The 21,580-nt window shown below is 54.4% G+C and overlaps 1 protein-coding gene across 10 annotated transcripts in view; it reads right to left on the bottom strand.

Annotated features, from left to right (window-relative positions):
• The window catches only part of Tnxb (tenascin XB), a 60,520-nt gene extending 39,192 nt beyond the window's left edge, over window positions 1–21,328 (bottom strand). For 5 of the 10 annotated variants that reach the window (XM_031347403.1, XM_031347409.1, XM_031347407.1 and 2 more), the window contains exons 1-7: window positions 21,094–21,328; window positions 11,525–11,905; window positions 9,527–11,365; window positions 9,074–9,189; window positions 2,932–3,088; window positions 2,540–2,803; window positions 1,082–1,798 (exon numbers count right to left, since the gene is read on the bottom strand). In XM_031347403.1, the coding sequence (XP_031203263.1) occupies window positions 1,082–1,798; window positions 2,540–2,803; window positions 2,932–3,088; window positions 9,074–9,189; window positions 9,527–11,365; window positions 11,525–11,894 (3,463 nt within the window). In that variant the 5' untranslated portion in view covers window positions 11,895–11,905; window positions 21,094–21,328. Of the gene's footprint in view, window positions 1–1,081; window positions 1,799–2,539; window positions 2,804–2,931; window positions 3,089–6,099; window positions 6,394–9,073; window positions 9,190–9,526; window positions 11,366–11,524; window positions 11,906–21,093 lie in introns of those variants that run through there. The other 5 variants (XM_031347411.1, XM_031347404.1, XM_031347406.1 and 2 more) reach the window with 3 other exon arrangements.
• Window positions 21,329–21,580: the final 252 nt, after the last annotated feature.

Below are 21,580 nucleotides of genomic sequence, written 5' to 3'. Positions count from 1 at the left end.
ACAGATAAAACCTGCTAACCCTGCCGGCTAGAGGCTTCCCTGACCTCAGGCTCCAGATGTCCATGCCGCCCCCCTCTGCCCCCACTGGAATCTCTCCACCTTCCATTAGTGCTGTAGTGAGAAGCCTGCAAGAAAGGAGGGGCTGTGCTGTTAGGAGGAAAGGGGTGGAGCGCAAACAGGGTGCGAGGGTGGACGGAGGTCCAGTTCCTGTGGCATCTGGGCCCTACGGAGGAAGAACAGGTCCACCCCGACCCTGCAGCCATAAAGCACCCTGTCCCTGGGCCAGGCATCAGTCCTGTGGGAGAAACCAGCTGGAGGGGGAGCCACGTCTGGGAAAGCGGTTCAGGAAACCCCGTGGTTTCACCTCCCACCATCCATGAGCAGCAACCCTGATGGCTTTCAAGGCCACCCCTCAAACCGTTCTGCTGCATCCCGTCAAGGTCAAAGCCAACTTGTGGGAAATAACCACAGACCACAGGCATCAGGCACCCTCGCCGCAGTGAGTCAGAGTGGGACTCTCTGGTTTCAGTCCCATCCACTGAAACTGCAGACGCCAGAGCGCGGCCTGCATGGGAGGCGTCCTAAGTGCGGGTCAGCTCTGAGTGCAGCCGTACACAAAACTCTAAACTTGCTCTAAACATTATGAGATGGTGCTTTTTGTGGTTTTAGGTTTTTTTTTTTTTCCTAATTGAAACAAACTCAAGTGCAAGGTTCTTGAATACGAACTTTGCAGACAATGTTGTGGCCCTATGTCCAGATGTTGGACTCGCCTGGCAATGCAGGCTCTGCCAAAGAGCTTGGGAACCCACGTGTGAGCTAGGGAACTTGACAAACCCGGGCCTCTTTGGCTTTGATTATCCTCAGGAGGATGCCAGGGCCCTGGGATTGGGTAGGTTTTGACAGTGGGGAGCAGCTTTGTGTGGAAGTATCCTGCAGCCTGCGCCAGGTAGGCTGGGAGGTGGCGGGGCATGGTGAGGGGTGGAGGCCTAAGCGGTGAGGTAGCAGGAATAAGCAAGTACAGTCCTGAAGGCAGGTGATGCTGGACAGGGGGTGGGCAGTCCAGGGCCCCAGCCCACACTACCTGTGGTGGTGGTGGTGATGAAGGCGTAGGATTTGGAAGTCTGCCCTGCCCGTACCCCATGGACCTCCACGTGGTAAGTAGTCCCGGGCCTGAGGTTGGGCAAGCGGACAGTGCGTTCCGAACCATCCACAGTCAGCTCCCCGCTGGGGCCCTTGGCTGGTGGCAGTGGCTGCCAGCGCAACACCACGCGCTCGAACTGACCCCGGAGCCCGTCCAGGGACACAATCAGCGAGCCGTCAGCTGCACTGCCCAGCACCTCTGGTTTCGGGTGGCGCGTTGCAGTCACCGAGTGTACACCATCGGATGCTGGGCCCACAGCACCCTGGTCCGAGTCCCGCTTCCTGGTGCTCTGGGTGGGAGTAGTGGTGGGGTGAGGGTGACGTGGCTGGGATGCTGGGGCACCCGCTGTTTGATGGCGCTTCAAGAACTCATGGATGTGGCGCGCCACCAACGCGTAAGTCTGGTTGGCGCGCAGCGGGTAGCCGTGGGTTCGCAAGTGACGCTCCAGGTCCTGTACTGTGCCGCGGAAGCGACCCAGTTCAGCCGACAGGTTACCCCACGGCCGTCGGGAAGGCTGGGGCTGGCTTGGCCGGGGATGAAACTCCTTCTCGCCCCTCTCTGGGGACGGCGAGGGCCGGGGAAGCCACGGAGGCCGGGGACGGGGATTGGGGGGCGGGGCTGGGGGGCGCACCTCCGGGTAACTGTAGTGGCCTGGTGCTGCCAAGCGAGAAAGGGGGAGGGAACAGCAGGTCAGTGTCAGGTTCCCCCACCGCACCGCTCTGCTCCCCCAACCAGGGACGAGGCTTCTTCCCTGAGCCCCAGTCCCACCTAGAAAGAGAAATTAGTGTCCCCCAAGCCCCACCCACTCCTTTGCCTTCCAAGCCTGCCACTGTTGGTGCCCTAGAAAGAAAAAAAAGCCAGCAGGCGGGGCTCGCATCTGACGGAGAGAACAGGAAAGGAGGATGAAAATGTGAGCTACTCCGAAGAGGGTGTCGCGATGTCCCAGGAAAAGCAAAGAAAGATCCATCTGGGTGTCTGTTAAGAAACCTTGAGTATTGGTGGGAAATGGTTGCTATGAGACCCAACCCCAGACAACCGCAGTCCAAAAGTCAGCAGGACCATGACCTATGACTTACTCTAGTCCACATCAAACTGTCCGAGTAGTACCTAAATTGGGATAAGAACTGCTGTCCCCTGGGCGGATAACAGCATCTTCTGTATACTGTGTCCTTTCCAGGGGGCAGTCCCTCCCATAGTCTAACCTACAAGCTTCCTAGAGGACTCCAAGCACCTCAGGGCTGTCTCCCGGGTGCCTTTAGAACAGGGCAAGGCTGTAACAGGTGCTCTGGGATTGCCACATCCATCTCTGACCCTCCAGCCTGGGTGCCCAAGGAAAAGGACTCCCAGTCTCAGAAACCAGGCTCTTCCCTAGCACTCAGAATGCCAGGACCACCGTACCTGTATTTGCCCTGATAGAAGCTGGGTAGCTGACTGCATGGCCTCTTTCTGCAGTGACAGTCACCACGTACTCCACACCTGGCATCAGGTCGGTTAGCTGAGTCCTGTCTGCCTCAGGGGGAACTTCTAGCCGCACCCTTTGGTTGCCAGCACTGACATAGGACACCACAAATCGGTCCACCTCAGCCTGGGGGCGCAGCCAGCTGAGATCCAGTGTGGTCGGGGTCACAGCTACTACCCGGAGGTCCTGAGGACCATCGATCACTAGTGGGGTCAGACAGAAGAGGGCTCAGTAGGGAATCCTCTTTGCTCTGGTATAGCCCCCACCCCAAGCCGATTCCCAGCTGCCTGTCAGATCCAGAAATCTTGGCCCCCACAACCCCAGCTCTCACTGGTAGTGATGGTCTTAGAGGCAGGAGGACCCCAGCTGGTCCCTCGTAGAGCACGAACAGTGACCTGGTAGTCCTGACCAGGCGCCAGTCCTCGCTGGTCATAGGCTGAGGCAGAGCTGGGCACCCGAGCTGTGAATGGTGGACTCGTCCCCTCGGTCTGCAAGAGAGTAGCAGATGTGTCCCTTTTTTTTTCTTTCCAAGACAGGGTTTCTCTGTGTAGCCCTGGCTGTTCTGGAACTCACTGTATAGACCAGGCTGCCCTCAAACTCAGAAATCTGCCTGCCTCTGCCTCCCAAGTGCTGGGATTAAAGGCGTGAGCCATTTATTTTTTTAAAGATTTATTTATTATTATATCTAAGTACACTACAGCTGTCTTTTTTATTTTGTTTTGTTTTTGTTTTTGTTTTTCGAGACAGGGTTTCTCTGTGTAGACCTGGCTGTCCTGGAACTCACTCTGTAGACCAGGCTGGCCTCAAACTCAGAAATCTGCCTGCTTCTGCCTCCCAAGTGCTGGGATTAAAAGCGTGTGCCACCACTGCCCAGCTTCAGTCTCTTTTTTAACAATTCTAAATGGTGTCAACGTTGGACTGTATGGGACTTCACCCTCTATACAAGCAGGGGAGCCAAGACGGCTAGAGCCCTCACTCTAGCCAGCAGCTCTTCTCTGTGGTCTACATCTGCCAGCTCACCCAAGGATAGATGGGGACTCAGAGGGAGCCTGTCTAGACAACAGGAGAGACGAAGATGGGCTGCAGAGGTAGCTTACTGCCCTTGCAGAGGACCCAAGCTCCCAGCACCCATGTGGGGCAGCTTGCAACCACCCACATTAACTCTGCTTCCACACCACTGGACTCCTCGTACACCTGTGCTCATGTGCACACCTCCATACACACACAAACACACACAGACACACCGTTATACATAAAATAATTTTCTTCAGAAAACTGGGGCCAAGCTGGGCAGTGATGGCACATACCTTTAATCCCAGTACTTGGGAGGCAGAGGCAGAGGCAGGTGGATTTCTGAGTTTGAGGCCAGCCTGGTCTACAGAGTGAGTTCCAGGACAGCCAGGGCTACACAGAGAGACTCTGTCTTGAAAAAACAGAAGCGAAACAAAAACAGAAGGAGGAGGAGGAGGAAGAGGAGGAGGAGGAGGAGAGGAGGAGGGGAGGAGAGGAGGAGGAGAGGAGGAAGAGGAGGAGGAGGAGGAGGAGGAAGAGGAGGAGGAGGAGAGGAGGAGGAGGACGAGGAGGAGGAGGAGGAGGAGAAGCAGTAGCAACTACCACCACCACCAGAGTTGAGTTCCCAGCACCCACACCAGGTTGCTCACAACTGCCTGTAACTCTAGCACCAGGGCATTTGATGCCCTTTTCTGGCCTTGTTGGGCACCTAGACACACATGTGCATACACATTTGTACACACACAGACAAAATAAATCTTTTTTGTTTCGTTTTGATTTGTTTTTGTTTGGTTGCTTGGTTGGTTGTTTGGTTTGGGGGTTTTGTTTTTGTTTTTTGTTTTGAGACAGAGTCTAACTATGTATCCCTGGCTGTTCTGGAACTCACTCTATAAACCAGGCTGGCCTCGAACTCACAGACATCTGTCTGCCTCTACCTTTGCTTCCCAAGTTCTGGGTTTACAGGTGTGTACCACCACAACAGGGAAATAAATAAATCCTTAAAAATATAAGAAACCAGGATCTCCTCTCATGGGCAATCCCTGCCTGCTCATTTGCCAGATTTCCACCTGACCCAGGGTCCCTCTGGTTCCCTTGGTGACCCCAGATACCTAAACACATTCTTTCAGAACAGAGGAGGCACAGCAGAGATGTCCTACATCCCCACTCTTCCCATTCCTGCTCAGCTGCCTCTTCTAATGGGAACAGGGTTGCCTGTGTGTGACTTGGGACATGGGCTGTGTGTCCCCTTAGACATTTTTCTTGTCTCTTCAGTGGCCTTGTGTCCCCCTTATATCAAGGCTCAAGCGCTCAAAGCTCCATTAGTACATTTCCTGAGCGCTGTTACACCCGGCACCATGCCATGTGTTGGAAATTCAAATAATAACACATCATTCCTGTCCCTGGCCGGGTTGGGCACAACCTAGTAGAAGCCAAATGTAGACGTCTCCCTCCCTAATCTCAGTGTGGTAAATGCCCACAAGAACACAAGCTCTCCTCCTGGCATGTCTTGAAAGTTATGAGATCCTGTAGGCTGGCCCTGCAGGCTCCTAGAGGCCCAGCTGCTGGGTGCTGGGAGGGCTGGATGCCTGCGAGCCTTCTAACAACCCTACATCTCCTGGGGCTGCTTAGCGAGGGCATCCACTGCTGAGGACACTCTGTACTGCTTAGCTATGTTGGCCATGGTTAGGGACACCTCCATTCAGCCAGATGGGACTGGAAAATGTGAAAGGCGCTGTCCTAAACCAAGAAAGCATAGTAAATACCAAAGTACAAAACCAGATGAGAAGCCACGTGGAGAGTTTTGGTTTTGGGTGAGGATGCACTAAAGCTCTGTCCCTGTTTTCCGGGTGGGAATGCTCCCCTGGGTACAGAGAAGCCCCATCCTCCCTGCGAGGCTTTGGGGCAGCCTTCCCCCATGCACCTCCTGGAGCCTGCCTGGCTATCACTTCCAGTCGGCCTCTCCTTCTATGACATGCCCACAAAGTTTAGATCTTTCACCCTGACACACCTACCCTGAGCTCTTTCTTTGTCTCGACCTCTATATCTTGGTTCCTCCCATAACACACTTGATAGCAGAGCCTTAGAAGCTCCCCTGCCAGCCTCGCCCACACTGCCAGCCTCACCCACACTGCCCAGCCTTGCCCACACTGCCAGCCTCACCCACACTGCCAGCCTCGCCTACACTGCCAGCCTCGCCCACACTGCCAGTCTCGCCTACACTGCCAGCCTCACCCACACTGCCAGTCTTGCCCACACTGCCAGCCTCGCCCACACTGCCAGCCTCGCCTACACTGCCAGCCTCACCCACACTGCCAGCCTCACCCACACTGCCAGCCTCACCCACACTGCCTAGCCTCACTCACACTGCCAGCCTCACCCACACTGCCCAGCCTCGTCCACACTGCCCAGCCTCACTCACACTGCCCAGCCTCGTCCACACTGCCAGCCTCACCCATACTGCCAGCCTCACTCACACTGCCAGCCTCACCCACACTGCCCAGACCCATCATGCGGGTGTGAAGCAGGCGCTCTGGCCAGATGCTGGCGGCTGGCTCTGCTCCCTGGTAAAGTTCGGCCTCTTCGCTGATCGCTATTGGCAACCTTTAACTTGATTCTCACTATCAGCCTCATGGTCCGACAGGCAAAGTCCAACTTGGATGGTACCCAGCAAGGACCTCATTTTCATCTCTCCTCTCACAGGAGACCCAAGAAAAAGTCCTCCAAGGTCCAGGTCTGTGTTGCAGTGAGCACTCGGTACAGCCCACTTCCAGGCTGTCTAGAACATTCTGACATGGAACACCCAAGGGTCTCTAATCGAGTGCTCAGGTCCCTCGGGTCTCTCTAGAACATTCTGACACGGAACACCCAAGGGTCTCTAATCGAGTGCTCAGGTCCCCCAGGTCTCTCTAGAACATTCTGACACAGAACACCCAAGGGTCTCTAACCCAGTGCTCAGGTCCCTTGGGTCTCTCTCACGTCTTGTAGAGGAGAGGGAACAGTTGGAGCTCGAGGCCATGAGCATGAATTTTTGTCCTGTTGGGTTCCTGCCCCATCCCCACCCCCACCCCCACAGCCCTTAATCAGATCTTGAGGTGGCGAAGCCTTTGAGAGCCATGGAGTCACCATGACAATCCACACACACAGGAGGGGAGGGCTAGTCCTAAGTTCTGAAAAGGGTGTGCTTGGCCAGGAATAGCAGAGTCTGGTTCTGAGAAGTGTTTCTGGGGAGGTGGGGCCAGGGAGCTGGCAGGAACAAGGGAGCAACGGGCTTAGAGGGAGAAGGCAGAGGATGACAAGGATCTGCAGCATAGGTTCCATGTCGGAAGCCTCAGGCCCCGCCAAGAGTCGCCACGGAGCTAATAAAGCAGGGCTGAGGTCTGAGCCTGGGCTGAGGGTCTGATTAGCACGCAGCCTCACGGAGGACCTGGAGGGTCCCATCCTAGAGCAGAGGTGGGGGTGGGGTGTGGATGGGGCTCAGCCTGGTGCACAAACCATACACCACCCTGTTCAGAGCAAAGGCAAAAGCCACCACACCCCTCGGCAACACCCAAAGATGGGGCTGTGTGCGGTTGGAGCACGAGACAACAGTGCCTGAGGACTTCTCTTATCTCAACTGTTTATTTTATTTCTCCTTCCCCTGAAGGTTCATAGGAAAATTCCTTCAGAAAGTCCCACCCTCCGATTAGAGCTATGTGAATAATGTACACGCACCCCAGAGTGGAAGAACACTTCAGAAAGTGTTAGCGCACTTGTTTTCCTGTCACAGGGCCAGCTACCAATTTTTTCTTCTCCACTTGCCAAATTCTTGTCTCCCGATTAAATTATTTTTATATAAAAAATTTAAACAGGAGAAGGGGGAGTGTATCTTGGTTGGGCCACCAAGTAGGGACTGGGGCTTGGGATGCAGCTGGAGACCTTCCCGTGGGACCTGCCCTAGGGTAAGGATGGCAGCCAATACCTTGGCACTTTCCTCTCTGCCCCAGCACTGAGGCTCTAGGGCCAGGGAGTGTGTCTGTCTGGATTTCCATCTGGACTGACGGATACAAGTGTGGTCTTGCCCACCATTTGCGGGACGATGTGGGAAAGGCCAGACGACTGAGAAGTGGGAGAAAGGATGGGCAATGACAGACTGTGTCCAGGAGGTCCCCAGGGAGAGGCCACAGCTTCATCCTCATCCTCACTGAGCTCCCAAGGGAGCAAGTTAGAGGCAGGGAAAGAATGCTGGGAGAAACATGGGACTGGGGCTGGGGTTGGGTAAACGAGCTCAAAGACTCAGAGTTATTGCCGCTGCCCAGACAGCTTGGCCTAAACCAAGAACGATAACATTGAACAGAGCCTAAGGCGCAGCCTATATATAGACTAAAGGGACGGGCGGCCGAATGCTGCCCGCTTCTTCTCCTCCCTGCCTTCCTCTCCTCCCTTCCCCCTCCCTCCTTCCCTTCCTCTCTCTCCCCCTGTTCTTCCTTCCCTCCTTCCTTTCTTCCCTTCATTCTCTCCTTCCTTTTTGCTTATCTATATTTTTGCCTTTTTTTTCTGGAGGGGGAGTTATTTATTTTTTGGGGTGGTGTTTGTTTGTTTTTGAGACAGAGTTTCTTTGCATAGCCCTGGCTTGTCCTGGAACTAGTCATGTAGAACAGGCTACCCTCAAACTCAGAGATCCGCATGCCTCTGCCTCTCGAGTGCTGGGGTTAAAGGGCTCCTCGTCTATCCTTTCTAAGTGTTTTGCTTTGGGCTTCTGTGAGATTTACAATAACAAGATAAACAAACATGATCAAAACCAAGGAGAGTCTGTGTTGAGTGCAGGTTAATATGCAAAAACTGAGACAACGCTGTGAGTCCATGGTCAGCCAGTGGCTCTCCCTGTCTTGGGGGGCAGAGGCATAGATCACTAAAGAGCCTGAGAAGAAAGCATGGGGCTGAGAGTTTGCCTGAAAAGACTGAGGTGGCCAAGCACCCCATCACAGGAAGCAAGGACAGCACCATGCACCCCATGCTGGAGCCCAGCCAAGGCAAATGGATGGGTGCAGAATGGGGGCTGATGTGGGCTCAGCAACAAAAACTGGAGAGATGGCCCAGCGGTTAGAGCACTGGCTATTCTTCCAGAGGTCCTAAGTTCAATTCCCAGCCACCACATGGTGGCTCACAACCATCTGTAATGGGATCTGACGCCCTCTTCTGGTGTGTCTGAAGACAGTGACAATGTACTTATATAAAAATCAATCAACCAATCAAAAACCCTAACAATGGCTGCCATACACTGAGCAGCCAGGAGTAATGAGTTCACCATCATCATCAACACCCTAGTTTCCACAGACCAATGTTGAGGCCTCTGTGCCAGGCTGGGGCAGGCTAAGCAGGCATTTGGAGCAGACTCGGGTACCAGTCACCTGGAGTGTCATGAGTCTCTCGCATAAGGTGAGCCCTCCCCTCCCCTCCCCCCAATGCTGCCCATCTTGCCTCACCATGGGGATGAACTGGATTTCATAGGCATCCACAGGACCAGGAACCCGTGTCCACTCTGTCCGGACTGTCGTCTCCTCTAGAAGATGCATCCTCATGTTTTGGATGGCTGGAATTTCTGCCCAGACGGAACAGGACAAGCTGATTAGCCAGGAGTGGCATCCCCATGGCTCTCCCCAGCACTCAGGGCCACACCAAAGGGCACATCTTTGCTCCCACCGCCCAAAACCGGGTCCCTCAATTTCCCCCATGTCCTGAAAATAAAAGCTTTAAAAAGATCTAAAGGTCAGACTTTCCACTGGCCTGTGCTTGTGGTTCCACTACCCTTGGTGGTTGGGGTCCTTCCGACTGACCCCTCCCTCCCTCCATTCTTCCTCTAGGTCCCCAGGCCTCAGGCTCCTGTTACCAGAACCCCTGGTTTTGCCCCTGCGTATTGGAGAATGGGCCTGGCTCACCTTCCCCGCAGTCGTCCCCAGCGAAGCCATCTTGACAGATGCATCTGCCCTGGATACACTCTCCCCTGCCGCGACAGTCATCTGGGCACGTCTGGATGGCACAGTCTGGGCCTCGAAAGCCCTCAACACACACACATTGTCCATTGCGGCACAGTTCCCGCGGCCCACAGCCCCCAGGGCAGGCACTGGCAGGAGGCTCTTCCTGCCCACAGTCCTCACCGCTGTAGCCAACGTAGCACACGCACACTCCCTGCACACAGCGCCCACGGCCACGACAATCAGCTGGGCAGGTGCGGGTGGCACATGCTGGCCCGGTATAGCCTGGGTTGCACACACAGCGCCCGTCCTCACAGCGGCCACGCCGGTGACAGTCGGCAGGGCAGGTGCGAATGCTGCAGTCTTCTCCTGCGTAGCCCGCGTGGCACACGCACAAGCCATCCTGACACACGCCGTTCTGGCTGCAGTCGCGCGGACACCGCCTTATGCCACAGTCCTCACCCGAGTAGCCTTCGTCGCACACGCAGAGCCCGTCCAGGCACCGGCCGCGGCCTCTGCAGCCGCTGGGACAGCTGCGCGTGCTGCAGTCGTCGCCAGAGTAGCCCACGGCGCACACGCACACGCCGTCCTCGCAGTGTCCGTGTCCGCGACAGTCCCCAGGGCACCGACGGCTCCCGCAGTCCTCGCCAGTGAAGCCAGGATTGCACACGCAGCGGCCGTCCACGCAGCGCCCGCGCCCACGACAGTCACCGGGGCAGGCACGCGTGCCACAGTCTCGGCCCGTGTACCCGGGCCAGCACACGCAGCGGCCGCTCTCGCAGCTCCCACGGCCGCGACAGTCGCCAGGACAGCTGCGCACCCCGCAGTCCTCGCCGCTGTAGCCCGCGTGGCACACGCACACGCCATCCTGGCAGCGCCCGCGGCCCCTGCAGTCCCGTGGGCAGGCGCGCGTGCTGCAGTCCGCTCCGGTATACCCGGGCCAGCACACGCAGCGCCCGTCCTCACAGTGGCCCCTTTGGTTACAGTCCCCCGGGCAGCTCCGTACACCGCAGTCGTCGCCACTGTAGCCTGCGTCACAGATACACTCCCCGTCCTCGCAGCGGCCCCGGCCACGGCAGTCACGCGGGCACGTCCGCGTGCTACAGTCTTCGCCCGAGTACCCGGGCCAGCACACACAGCGCCCGTCCACGCAGCGCCCTCCGTCGCCACAGTCCCACGGGCAGCTCCTCACGCTGCAGTCTTCGCCGCTATAGCCGGGATCGCACACGCAGCGGCCGTCCTCGCAGCGTCCCCTCTGGCTGCAGCCCCTGGGACAGCTCCTCACCCCACAGTCCTCGCCGGAGTAGCCGGGGTTGCACACGCAGCGGCCGTTCTCGCAGCGTCCCCTCTGGCTGCAGCCCCTGGGACAGCTCCGCACCCCACAGTCCTCGCCGGAGTAGCCGGGGTCGCACACGCAGCGACCTTCCTCGCATCGTCCTCTCTGGTTGCAGTTGCGAGGGCAGGAGCGCTGGCTGCAGTCAGGGCCCGAGAAGCCCGCGCGACACACGCACGCGCCCTGCACGCAGCGCCCGCGCCCCTGACAGTCTCCAGGGCAAGAGGGCCAGCTGCAGCTGGGGCCACTGTAGCCGGGGAAGCACACACAACGCCCTCGGACACAGCGGCCCTGGTCGTTGCAGTCTTCCGGACAGGCCCTGGAGGCTGAGGGCGGGGACGAGGTGGGCGTCTTTGTGTCCGTGGGGTCTGAGCAGGTGGGTCCCCCCCAGCCAGGCTCACAGGAGCAGGCGCAGCGGCTCAGGTCAAAGACACCGTGGAGGCTGCAGAGGCTGCGCACGTCCGTCTGGCCTAGAGCAGGAAGAAGGGAGATCCAGCCCGTGTAAGTATCCGATGGACAGCCTATTTTCAGGAGGTCACTTTAGCTCCTAGTTGCTTAGCAGTTCTCCCATCTCCACCCTCTTCTCCCTTCTGTGCCCGCACCCTACCCCACCCCAACCAACGGCTCACCTGTGCCAGCCTGGGCCGCTGTGGGACAGCAGGTTCCTGAGCAGTGTTCCTTAAGCCCTTTTACCAGCTCCTCCAGGATCTCCAGCCGGACCCTCAGGGCTTGCACCTCGGAAGCAGGCACCGGGGGTTCAGAGCCAGGGGGACAGCCGCAGCCAGCTGACGGGGGCAGGTTAATGCGGTGTGTGAACACCACCTGCTTCTCTCCTCCTTCCACAGTATGCTCGTACAGCTGAGAAGAAGGGCCTCCTGGCTGGGGAGGGGGCTGCGGCACCGGCAGCGTCACATTGGACCGAGGAGAGAAAGGGCCAGCACTGGCTGAGCCGAGCAACACCAGGATGGTCAGAATAGACGGGGTGCACTGAGCTGTCATGGTTCAGGAGGCTGGGGGGGGGCGAAGGGGGGAGACGCGTGTGAGAACTGACTCAGTAAGGGGTCAGAATCGGTCCCCTCATCTCCAGAGCACATCAGCAGAACACCTACTGGCAACAAACCCCTCAACCTGAAGGAGAGCTGGCTCTCTGGGCAGATCTGGCCTGTGTCTCTTTCTGATGTCATCTGCTCAGTCTTCCCTCTTCCGCAGGGTTCCTCTCACCCAGCCTATGCCAGCCGGCCACACCGGTCGGTCTTACGTTAGGTCCACAAACACTACCCTAAGATTCTCTGTGCTCTGCCCCCTCTGTCCTGGGATGCCCTTTTGACCCCTACAAGCTGACAGTTCTGCCCTTAACCCGTGTAACTCAGGCCGTCCTCATGGTGGGCAGAGCGGCTTGTCCCCACCCTTCCCCAATCACAGGGGTCTGTCCGCTCACACTCTGCATCACATTTAGCATTCCATGAGAACAGACTTCTCGCCTGACCTGGCTCTGCAGCATGCACTTAGTATGAAAAGTTGCTGGATAAAGTTGGTACCAACACATCTGGGCCAAGGGAGTCCGGCAGATGAGTATGGAGGCCACAGCCTTCCCCAGACACCCGAACCAGCTCCCTAGTGCCCTGTGCCCAGCCTGGCAGACTCCTGTAGGGGCAGAGTGAGTTTTCCTCAGTCCTTTCTCTCCCCCTCCTCCCCCCCTCCTCCCCTTCCTCCTCCTCCTTTTTCTCTTCCTCCTTTTTCTCCTCCTCCTCCTCTCTCTCCTCCTCCTCTTCTTCCTCTTCCTTTCTTTCTTCCTCCTCTTTCTCTTTTTTTAATGCAGGTCTCCTGAAGCCCAGGATGGCCTCAAATCCACCATGCAGCCAAGGATGGCCTTGAACACTTGGTCCTCCTGTCTCTACCTCTAAAAAGCCAGGATGACCAGCAGACACTACTATGCTCGGCTCCCCTCTCACTTTTTTGTTTGTTTAGTTGGTTGGTTTTGTTTTTTCTTTCTTTCTTTTTTTTTCCAAGACAGGGTTTCTCTGTGTAGTCCTGGCTATCCTGGAACTTTCTCTGCAGACAGGGCTGGCCTCCAACTCAGAGATCCCCCTGCCTCTGCCTCCCAAGTGTTGGGATTAAAGGCATGCACCACCACACCCATCTTGCCTTTTTTTTTTTTTTTTCGAGACAGGGTTTCTCTGTGTAGCCCTGGCTGTCCTGGAACTCACTCTGTAGACCAGGCTGTCCTCGAACTCAGAAATCTGCCTGCCTCTGCCTCCCAAGTGCTGGGATTAAAGGCGTGCGCCACCACCGCCCAGCTTGCCTTTTAATTTCGTTTAAAAATTCTTCTCTCATACACTTCATCCCATCCACAGCCTCCCCTCCCTCCACTCCTCCCATCCTTCCTACTTCCCCTCCCCCCCCCATCCCTTCCTCCTCCATTTCCCTTCAGAAAACAGCAGACATCTCAGGGATTTAAATGGAACGCGGCTAAGTAAGTTACAGTAAGACTAGGTACAAACCCTCATATCAAAGATGGGTGAGACAACCCAATAGGAAGAAAGGGTTCCAAGTGCATCACTTTTTAATTTTTTTAAGAGCTCAAATGTCTCTCATTAAAATCCATGCCTCTCTGTAGTGCAACCATTTTAAGCTTATCTCTGACTAGCTTACAAATAAATGAGAACCAGAGAGGAGAGGAGGAAGCCACCATGAGGGGAGATGGAGGATGAGCACGTGGCCAGGAGAAACAGCAAGTATCTGGGGTGCACAGCTAGGGAGGGAGCCAGGCCAGCAGTTAGAGCAGTAGACTAGGGGTGACCTCCTAACAAATAAAATGTCCATAGTCTGCATCTCATTATTTGTAAGCTAGTGGGGGTAAGCCTAAAGTGATGATATTACAACCCTCCCTCAGAGCTGTCAAATACCAAGGCTTACAATACTGGGAACTTACAGTGGAGTGAGTAGACTAGGATTCAAAAAACTGACCTGAGCATATGTGGCCAGTTATTAACAACTAAGATGCTATGGAAATTAAACAGAGAAAGGGTGGGACCAGAGGAGCGGCTAGGGGCTTAAAAGCATTTAATGCTCTTGTAGAGGACCCGGGTTCCATTCCTTGCACCCACATCGTGGCTTGCAACCGGCTGTAAGTCCAGTTCCAGAGATCTGGCGCCCTCTTCTGACCTCAGCAGGCACTGCGCACAAGTGGTGCGCAGACATACACGCAGGCAAAACACGCATGCACATAAAAATAAAACAGCAACTAATCAAATACGTAAAAAGTGTTGCATCGATTGAAGATCCACAGGGTGTGGGGTGGGTGGAAGAGTTGGTCTCTGCCTTATATGCAAACACAGAAACTTCTGTAAGATTGATTGTGGTCCTAAACACAAAAGGGAAAGTTGTGGTTCCTACAGCAAGCCGATAACCTCTCTCCCAGACGGACGCACACCATGCTGGGGATGGAGTATGCTGGGCAAGGACTCTACCCTGGGGGCTGCATGTCTAGCTCAAGAATTGAAAACATCTGCTCATCCAATGACATCAGTAAGAAAATAAGACACTCCACAGGCTGGGAGAAAATGATGTGTTAGGTAAACATGAGAGAGAGAGAGAGAGAGAGAGAGAGAGAGAGACAGAGAGAGAGAGAGACAGAGAGACAGAGAGACAGAGACAGAGAGACAGAGAGAGACAGAGAGACAGAGACAGAGACAGAGAGACAGAGAGAGACAGAGAGACAGAGACAGACAGAGAGAGACAGAGAGACAGAGAGAGAGAGGGAGACAGAGAGGCAGAGAGAGAGAGAGACAGGGAGTATCTGAAGTAGAGGCTGGGGATGCATCCATTGGTAAAGTAGTTGTGAGTATTAGAGCACGTGAAAGCCCCCCTGTGAAAGCCTGTGCATGCCTGTGAGCCTACCCCCTGGGAGCTGGGAGACAGGACAGCAAGTGTAGCCCAGTGGTTGAGCTCCAAGTTCAGGAACCCTGTCTCAAAGAATAAGGTGGGGAGAAACAGAAGATACCCAGTGTTGACCTCTGGCCTCCAAGTATACATGCCCTCACATGAACGCATGCATACATAAAATCTGAAACGGGAACTCCTGGGGCTGGAAAGCTTACAGAGGATCCGAGTTAGGTCCCCAGCATGTAGGCTGGGCAGCTCATAACTGCTCGTAACTCCAGCTCTAGGGGATCAACTGTAATCATGTACACGCACACACAAACGCAAGTAAATAAAAGTAAATCTAAATCAACTAAACAACAACAAACCAACCCACCCGAGTCCTCTGTAAGAGCAACAGTCGCCCCTAACCACTGAGTAGGGCTTTTTCTTTTCTTTCCTTTTTCTGTCCACATTTTGATAAAGGATCTTACCATATAGCCTGGGCTGATCTTAAACTTCCAATCCCTCTGCCTCAGCCTTCCACATTTTGGGATGACAGGTTCACAGCACCACACACTACTGTCTGTTCACAGGTTTATTTACATTTGCTGAAACCCAACTAGACTGGATCAATGATCGCAGAGACAGAATATTACGAAACAAAAAAAACCTTCCTCTTTTCTACACAGGACGTGGATGGATTTCACGCATGTGCCAGGTAAAGGGAGCCGGACGCAGAAAGATCATGTTCCAAATGATGTTACTTATTGTGGGTGTATGAACAGGCAGAGCTAAATGGTGCTCTTAGGGGCTGGAGAGATGGCTTAGCGGTTTAGACTACTGACTGCTCTTCCAGAGGTCCTGAGTTCAATTCTGGGCAACCACATGGTGGCTCACAACCATCGGTAAATGCCCTCTACTGGGGTGTCTGAAGACAGATACAGTGTACTCACATATATAAGATAAATAAATAAATATTTTTTAAAAATTGTGCTCTTAGGAAATAAGATGGTAGGTGTTACAGTATTAAAAAAAAAAAAACCTGTGCTCTTAGGAGATAAAATGGGGTTACAGTTAGGGATACTACAGGCTGGGAGGAGGCGGAAGATTTCTGGGATGTCTTTTGCCCTGAGTGGGTGGGAGTGTACAGTTCACACACAGAGCACTGTCTGAAAATCAAATCCTGTGACTGAAAACAAATCCTTGCCCGACACCACAACACTTTTCTACATTTTCTGTTCCTATTTCCCTATTCTGCACGAATGCTGCAATCCACTCCAAATGGCTTTCCCACCACCTTCAAAATGACCAAACAACTTCCACTGTGGCCTCCCACAAAAATCAAGGGGACATCTGCCTTTGTCTTATTCAATGTTCCACAAAATTAGTAAGCTGGCCGCCTCTTTCATTTTTGTTGTTTTGTTTTGTTTTTCGAGACAGGGTTTCTCTGTGTAGCCCTGGCTGTCCTGGAACTCACTCTGTAAACCAGGCTGGCCTCGAACTCAGAAATCTACCTGCCTCTGCCTCCCCAGTGCTAGGATCAAAGGTGTGTGCCACCACAGCCCAGCACCCCTTTCATTTTTGAAGCATGTGATGTCCAACATGGCAGCCACCTCCCCTTCCACTGTTGGGTGCTGGGGACTGAACTCAGGTCATCAGCTTTGGCAGTCAGTGCCTTTACCCACTGAGCCACCTCACCACCCATCCCCCCACGAGGGATCAAGTACTTCATTTACTACTTCGTCCACGTTCCCCACTAAACCCGAACCTCTGTATGTATAGCCCCCTCTCTGTGGAGCATGTCGGCTCTTTGCTTCATCCTTCTGGCCTCGATCTGATATCACCCAGAGAAGCCTTCTTGACCAGGCTGGAGTCCCCACCCCCAGGATACATGACACACTCCATACACTTCTGGCTTGTACTATGACGATGTGTAGTCTTATGGGCAAAGGGTTGCTGCTTTCTCACCTCCCGAGCCCCTCGTTGTACTAATCGTTTCTGCTCTATCTAGCACACCCATGTGCTCTGTAAATATTTATTGACTTTAATGATGATCGTAAAGTCCAGTCTAAACCCGGGGCTAGCGCTAAGGCCAGAGTCAAGAACAGGACCAAGGTCAGAGCTAGGACCACGGACAGTGTCTGGGCTAGCCGTCCTGTAGAAGTGGGAGCTGGGCCAGGAGTCAATAGCCCGGAGGAGAGGATGCTGGAAGGACTGGGTGGTACAAGCATTTCTGGGAAACAGGCAGAATATATATGATGGAATAAGGCTGGACATGTGCAGAACTGACGAGCCTATAGTGGCTCCTAGGATAAGATAGCAGAGCTGGCTACTACAGCTCCTGTGGGGAACTACTAAGGTGCCCGAGATCAGCAGATTCGTTGAATTAACTGTGGCTTATTTGCACCACATGAACTACAGTTCTTGTACTATGAAGTTCAATACTGTGGATGTCTCTTAATCACTTCAGAAAGCTAGACTCGCAGGGCAGTGGTGGCGCACGCCTTTAATCCCAGCACTTGGGAGGCAGAGGCAGGCGGATTTCTGAGTTTGAGGCCAGCCTGGTCTACAGAGTGAGTTCCAGGATAGTCAGGGCTACATAGGGAGAGTCTATATCAAGTTGTTTTAAAAGAAAGAAAGTAAAGAAATGTTAGTTTAAAGAGAGAGGATAATAAATTTGCAGTTTTGAGCTGAGGATGTAGTGTTCTTGGAAGAGGCATTGATGTGGGGTTTCCGGGGTTGCTAAAAGCGTTTCCTTTTGTGCTGGGATCAGAGATTGTACCTGTAATCTCAGGACTTGGGAGGCTGGGGTGGGAGATGCAGGAATTCAAAACCAGTCTGGGCTACATGGTAAGACCCCATCTCAAAAACCCAAGGGCTGGAGAGAGCGATAGAGATGGGTAAATATGGGTGAAGTACAGTGATATATAGATGACCATGTATATGAAACTCGCTGTCTTCTACATTGATCTAAAAATAAAAGCCAAAAAAGGGACGAGGATCGAGCTCAATGGCAGAGCGCCAGTCTGGGGTCAGGCAGGCGGGGACACAGTCGGGAGCAGGGAGGCAGTTTTATTTTTTGCATTTTTATTACATCTATTTATTTTAGATATAAAATATAGACACACACATGCCACTCTGGAAATATGGTGTTTGAATGACAGCTTTTCCAAGTCTGTTCTCTCCTTTTACTGTGTGGGTTCGAGGAACCAAACTGGGGTCATCAGGCTTGGCAGCAGGAGCCTTTACTCACTGAGCCATTTTGCTGGCCCTTGAAGATAGTTACTTATTTACACACACACACACACACACACACACACACACACACACACACACACACTATTGATTTTTATTGTGCCAGGATCTAGCCCCAGGCTTTGTATGTGCTAGGTGAATGTTCCACCTCTGAGCTGTGAGCCAAGGCACTTTTTGTGGGAAAACCAAATTGAAGTGATGGGGGTTAGACTCAGAGGTTCCTTGTTTCTTCGTGTGAGTACGCTTGTGGAGTTCTCTGAGAAAACTGGAGAGACAGTTTGAGAAGAAAGGTATGAGGCAGGAGAGAGGGGGCTTGAACAGGGAGCAGAGAGAGGCAGGGGCAGGAGAGAGGGCTTGAACAAGGAGCTGGAAGAAGCCAGGCGGGCTTTAACTAGGGTGAGAGTTGAGCCAACATGGCAGGTACCCAGATCCTCTGAAACAGAGGCTGAGAGGGCAGGAGGTAGTGTGAATGCTGGGGAGTGTTGACTGGCCAGGAAGGAAGGCCTGTGACTTCCCCTCTCCCAACAGACACTTCCTAGGTCCTCTGGGCCCAAGAGGAAGGTGTTTTCAGAGCCTCTCCATGACTGGTGATTCAGAGACGGAAAGATGCCACTCAGTTGCTGGGGTGCCTGCCTAGCATACAGAAGGCTCTAAATTTGATCCCCTGAACCACATAACCAGGTGCAGTGACACATGCCTGTAATGTCAACACGTGGGAGGTAGAGACAGAGGGATCAGCAGGCCAAGGGCAGGCTCATCTACACAGCAGATTTAAGAATAGTCTGGGCTGCACAAGACCCTGTCTCAAAGACTGACATAAAATAAAGGGATGGGAGAGACAAGGGACAGACTGTGTGAAGGAGGGACAGAGGCAGGGCTGTGCTTCCCTCTGAGGGAACAGCCATTGCTGGGAGGGGCTCTGACCTACCCTCCCTGTCACTCTGTGCTTAGGGACCACAAAATCACCCATGCAGCAAGCACGGATGTCTGAAAACACTAATATGTGGCATATGCAAATACAGCCACCCGTATGAGTCTGCAGACACAGATATGAGTGCACCTGTGCACGGATCCACGTAGCAACGGGAATGAGGTGGTATTTCTGTAGGCCTGTGAGCCACTTAGGCACGCCATTTCCCTCGTGACTGCTCCATGCCTGGTCACTGGTGGATGCCCAAGAAAGTGGATTACATCGGCACAGAGGGTAGCTGAGAACTGAGCCAGCCATAGTATGGACAGCACAAGGAGCTGCTCTCTCTCCAGGTGGAGACCGGAGGATACGCGCTTCCTGCTCCCTCCACACCCCAGGAGCTTCTAAATGTCCAGTCTCTTATGAGCAACTGGATCTTCTTTCTCAAGGGAATGATAGGGCTCTCTGCAACAGCAGAAAGGACAGAGATCCCATTGGCTTCATCCAGGTTGGTCTAGAAGATGGGTGTGGCACCATAGACCACGCCCCAGAGCCTCTTTCCCAGGCCCTTCCCCTCCCCTCTCTTGTCACCATCAGAACCCCTCCTGCTTCCCTTCCCAACGCTTGGAAAAATCTGACCCTTTCTCTTGGCACCGGGCAGACAAAGAACTGGGTGTTTCTTGTGTCTCCCTCTATGCCTCTCTGAAGTATGTTGGGGGGCTGGCCTCACCCTCTTGGCGTCCTCCCATGCTTTGAGGACTGGCGGGGTGGGGGCATCTTCCCAAACTGTGACTCAGCACCCTTGGTATTCAGCGTGGGGCCAACTTTGACACTTTACTCATTGGGGACCATCGATGGGTCCTACCGGGTGGGAATGGACCACACATCTATGAAGGGTGTTCCAGAGACAGGGTCTGGTTCCATTCCAGTGCCATACCTGGCTCCTCCTGCCATCCCCACTCCCAGCAAAGTCTGGAGATGGAGAGGTGGAGGCATGAGAAAATGGATAGTCGCAGATTCTGGGCTGAAAGACACTGAGAAGAGGGTGCCAGAGAGAAGGAGCTGGGGGAATCCCGGTGCCTCTTATTTGAGGGAGAAAGCACATGGGCCATGGGAATAGAAAAATTAATAGCACGGATTTCCAGACCCTCAGTGACTGAAAGGAAGATGGGTTCTGGTCCTACACCAGAGGCCAGGGCATGAGAAGAAGAAAGTTTGACTAACGGAGGTGCTAGGTCTCCAGGGGTTGGAAGCAGCCAGGATGAGCGGGAAGGGGCTGAGATCCGGGAAGCAGGGGCGGGGCTGCAGCGGCGGCTGTTTCCTGGTCGCATGCCCGCTTCCCAGTAGCCCCCCTCAGTTCCGCTTCCAGTTGTTTCTAAGCCATTAAATTCTTTCCAGGCGAGATAAGAGGCCCCGCCCGCCCCACCCGAGGCCTGTCACGTGTATTGAGGAGTGGGTGGGAAGATTCAGGCGCACAGAAGCAGGGAGCCTGGAAGGGGGACCGAATGGAGACACAGCCCTGTGCCCTGTGGGGACATCAGTCAGCCTCTGTAGGCCCGCTGAACCGTGAGTCATGGGTGCACAGCCCTCGCCAAGAACAAGTTATGGGATCGTCTCTGCAAGTTCTGAGCGCTTCCCAGCCCGTAAGTCCTCGCTGGGTTCCATTTCAGCACCTCTGAAAGCCCTGCGCGCGCGTGCCTCCTCAGACCTCGTTTGACCCTGTAACTCCTGCACAGTTAGCTGAAGAAGCCCCATCCAGGATGTAGAAACAGCTCCCTCTGCCCCATCCTGGCACCAGGTTCAGCAGCGGCAGCCTCAACACTCAAACTCTACAGTGCTTCCCCCAGCGTGCAGCTGGACAGCTCAGCCCAGCCTCCTTGTATCCCCAACACCTCCTGATCAGCAGCTGTGCCCAACCTGACTCCTGGGTTCCCACAGTTCCTGGGTCCTCCCAGCTACCCACATCCCCTCCAAACCTTGGTGCATGCAACACACACCACACACTGCCTTCTCCTGCCTGGACACACCTCCAGTGTCTACTTGCATTTTCTCTGTCCTGAGCAGAGAGTCCTGGAACGCACGCCCGCCACATGCTCAGCTGTGGAGCGGCTCAGAAAAGAAAGCCTCCGCTTCTCCCTTCTCTGGTTTCCCCAGAGCTCTGCTACTTACCTGGAGAGCCTGGTGGCTTGTGCTGGCTGCCACACTTCTGAACCTGCACAGTCCCAGCCCCAATAAGGGAAGTGTCTCAGGCGGGGTAAGCACCCCTTAGCAGCCCTGGACTCTTGGGGGTGCAGAGGGGGGAACCCTTCACTGGTCCCTCGCAGCAGAGGCTCTGGGAGCCACTGCCAGGACTGTTGATCTCACAGCCTCGACAAAAAGGCAGGGAGCCTGCAGCAAGCAGGGGGAGGAGAAGGGGAGGACCAGTGTGAGGTCAGGGGTGGGGGGGAGCGGAGATAGGGCAGGTCTTCTCACCCCTCCAGCCCCTCCCACCAGCCCCTCCCTGTCTGAGACCAGAGCGTCCCCCCATACCCTCATCTCAACCCCTCTGCCACTTACTTTATGTCCCCCCTATTCTTTGCCTATTTCACTTTAACCTCTTCCCATTCTAGATTCTGAGCAACCTGACATTCTCCACCCATTCTCTTCCCTACCGTCA

The sequence above is a fragment of the Mastomys coucha genome, unplaced genomic scaffold (assembly GCF_008632895.1).
Source record: "Mastomys coucha isolate ucsf_1 unplaced genomic scaffold, UCSF_Mcou_1 pScaffold3, whole genome shotgun sequence".
Lineage (NCBI taxonomy): Eukaryota > Metazoa > Chordata > Mammalia > Rodentia > Muridae > Mastomys > Mastomys coucha.
The sequence above is the reverse complement of the archived record's forward strand: the minus strand, read 5'-3'. Positions and strand labels throughout refer to the sequence as shown.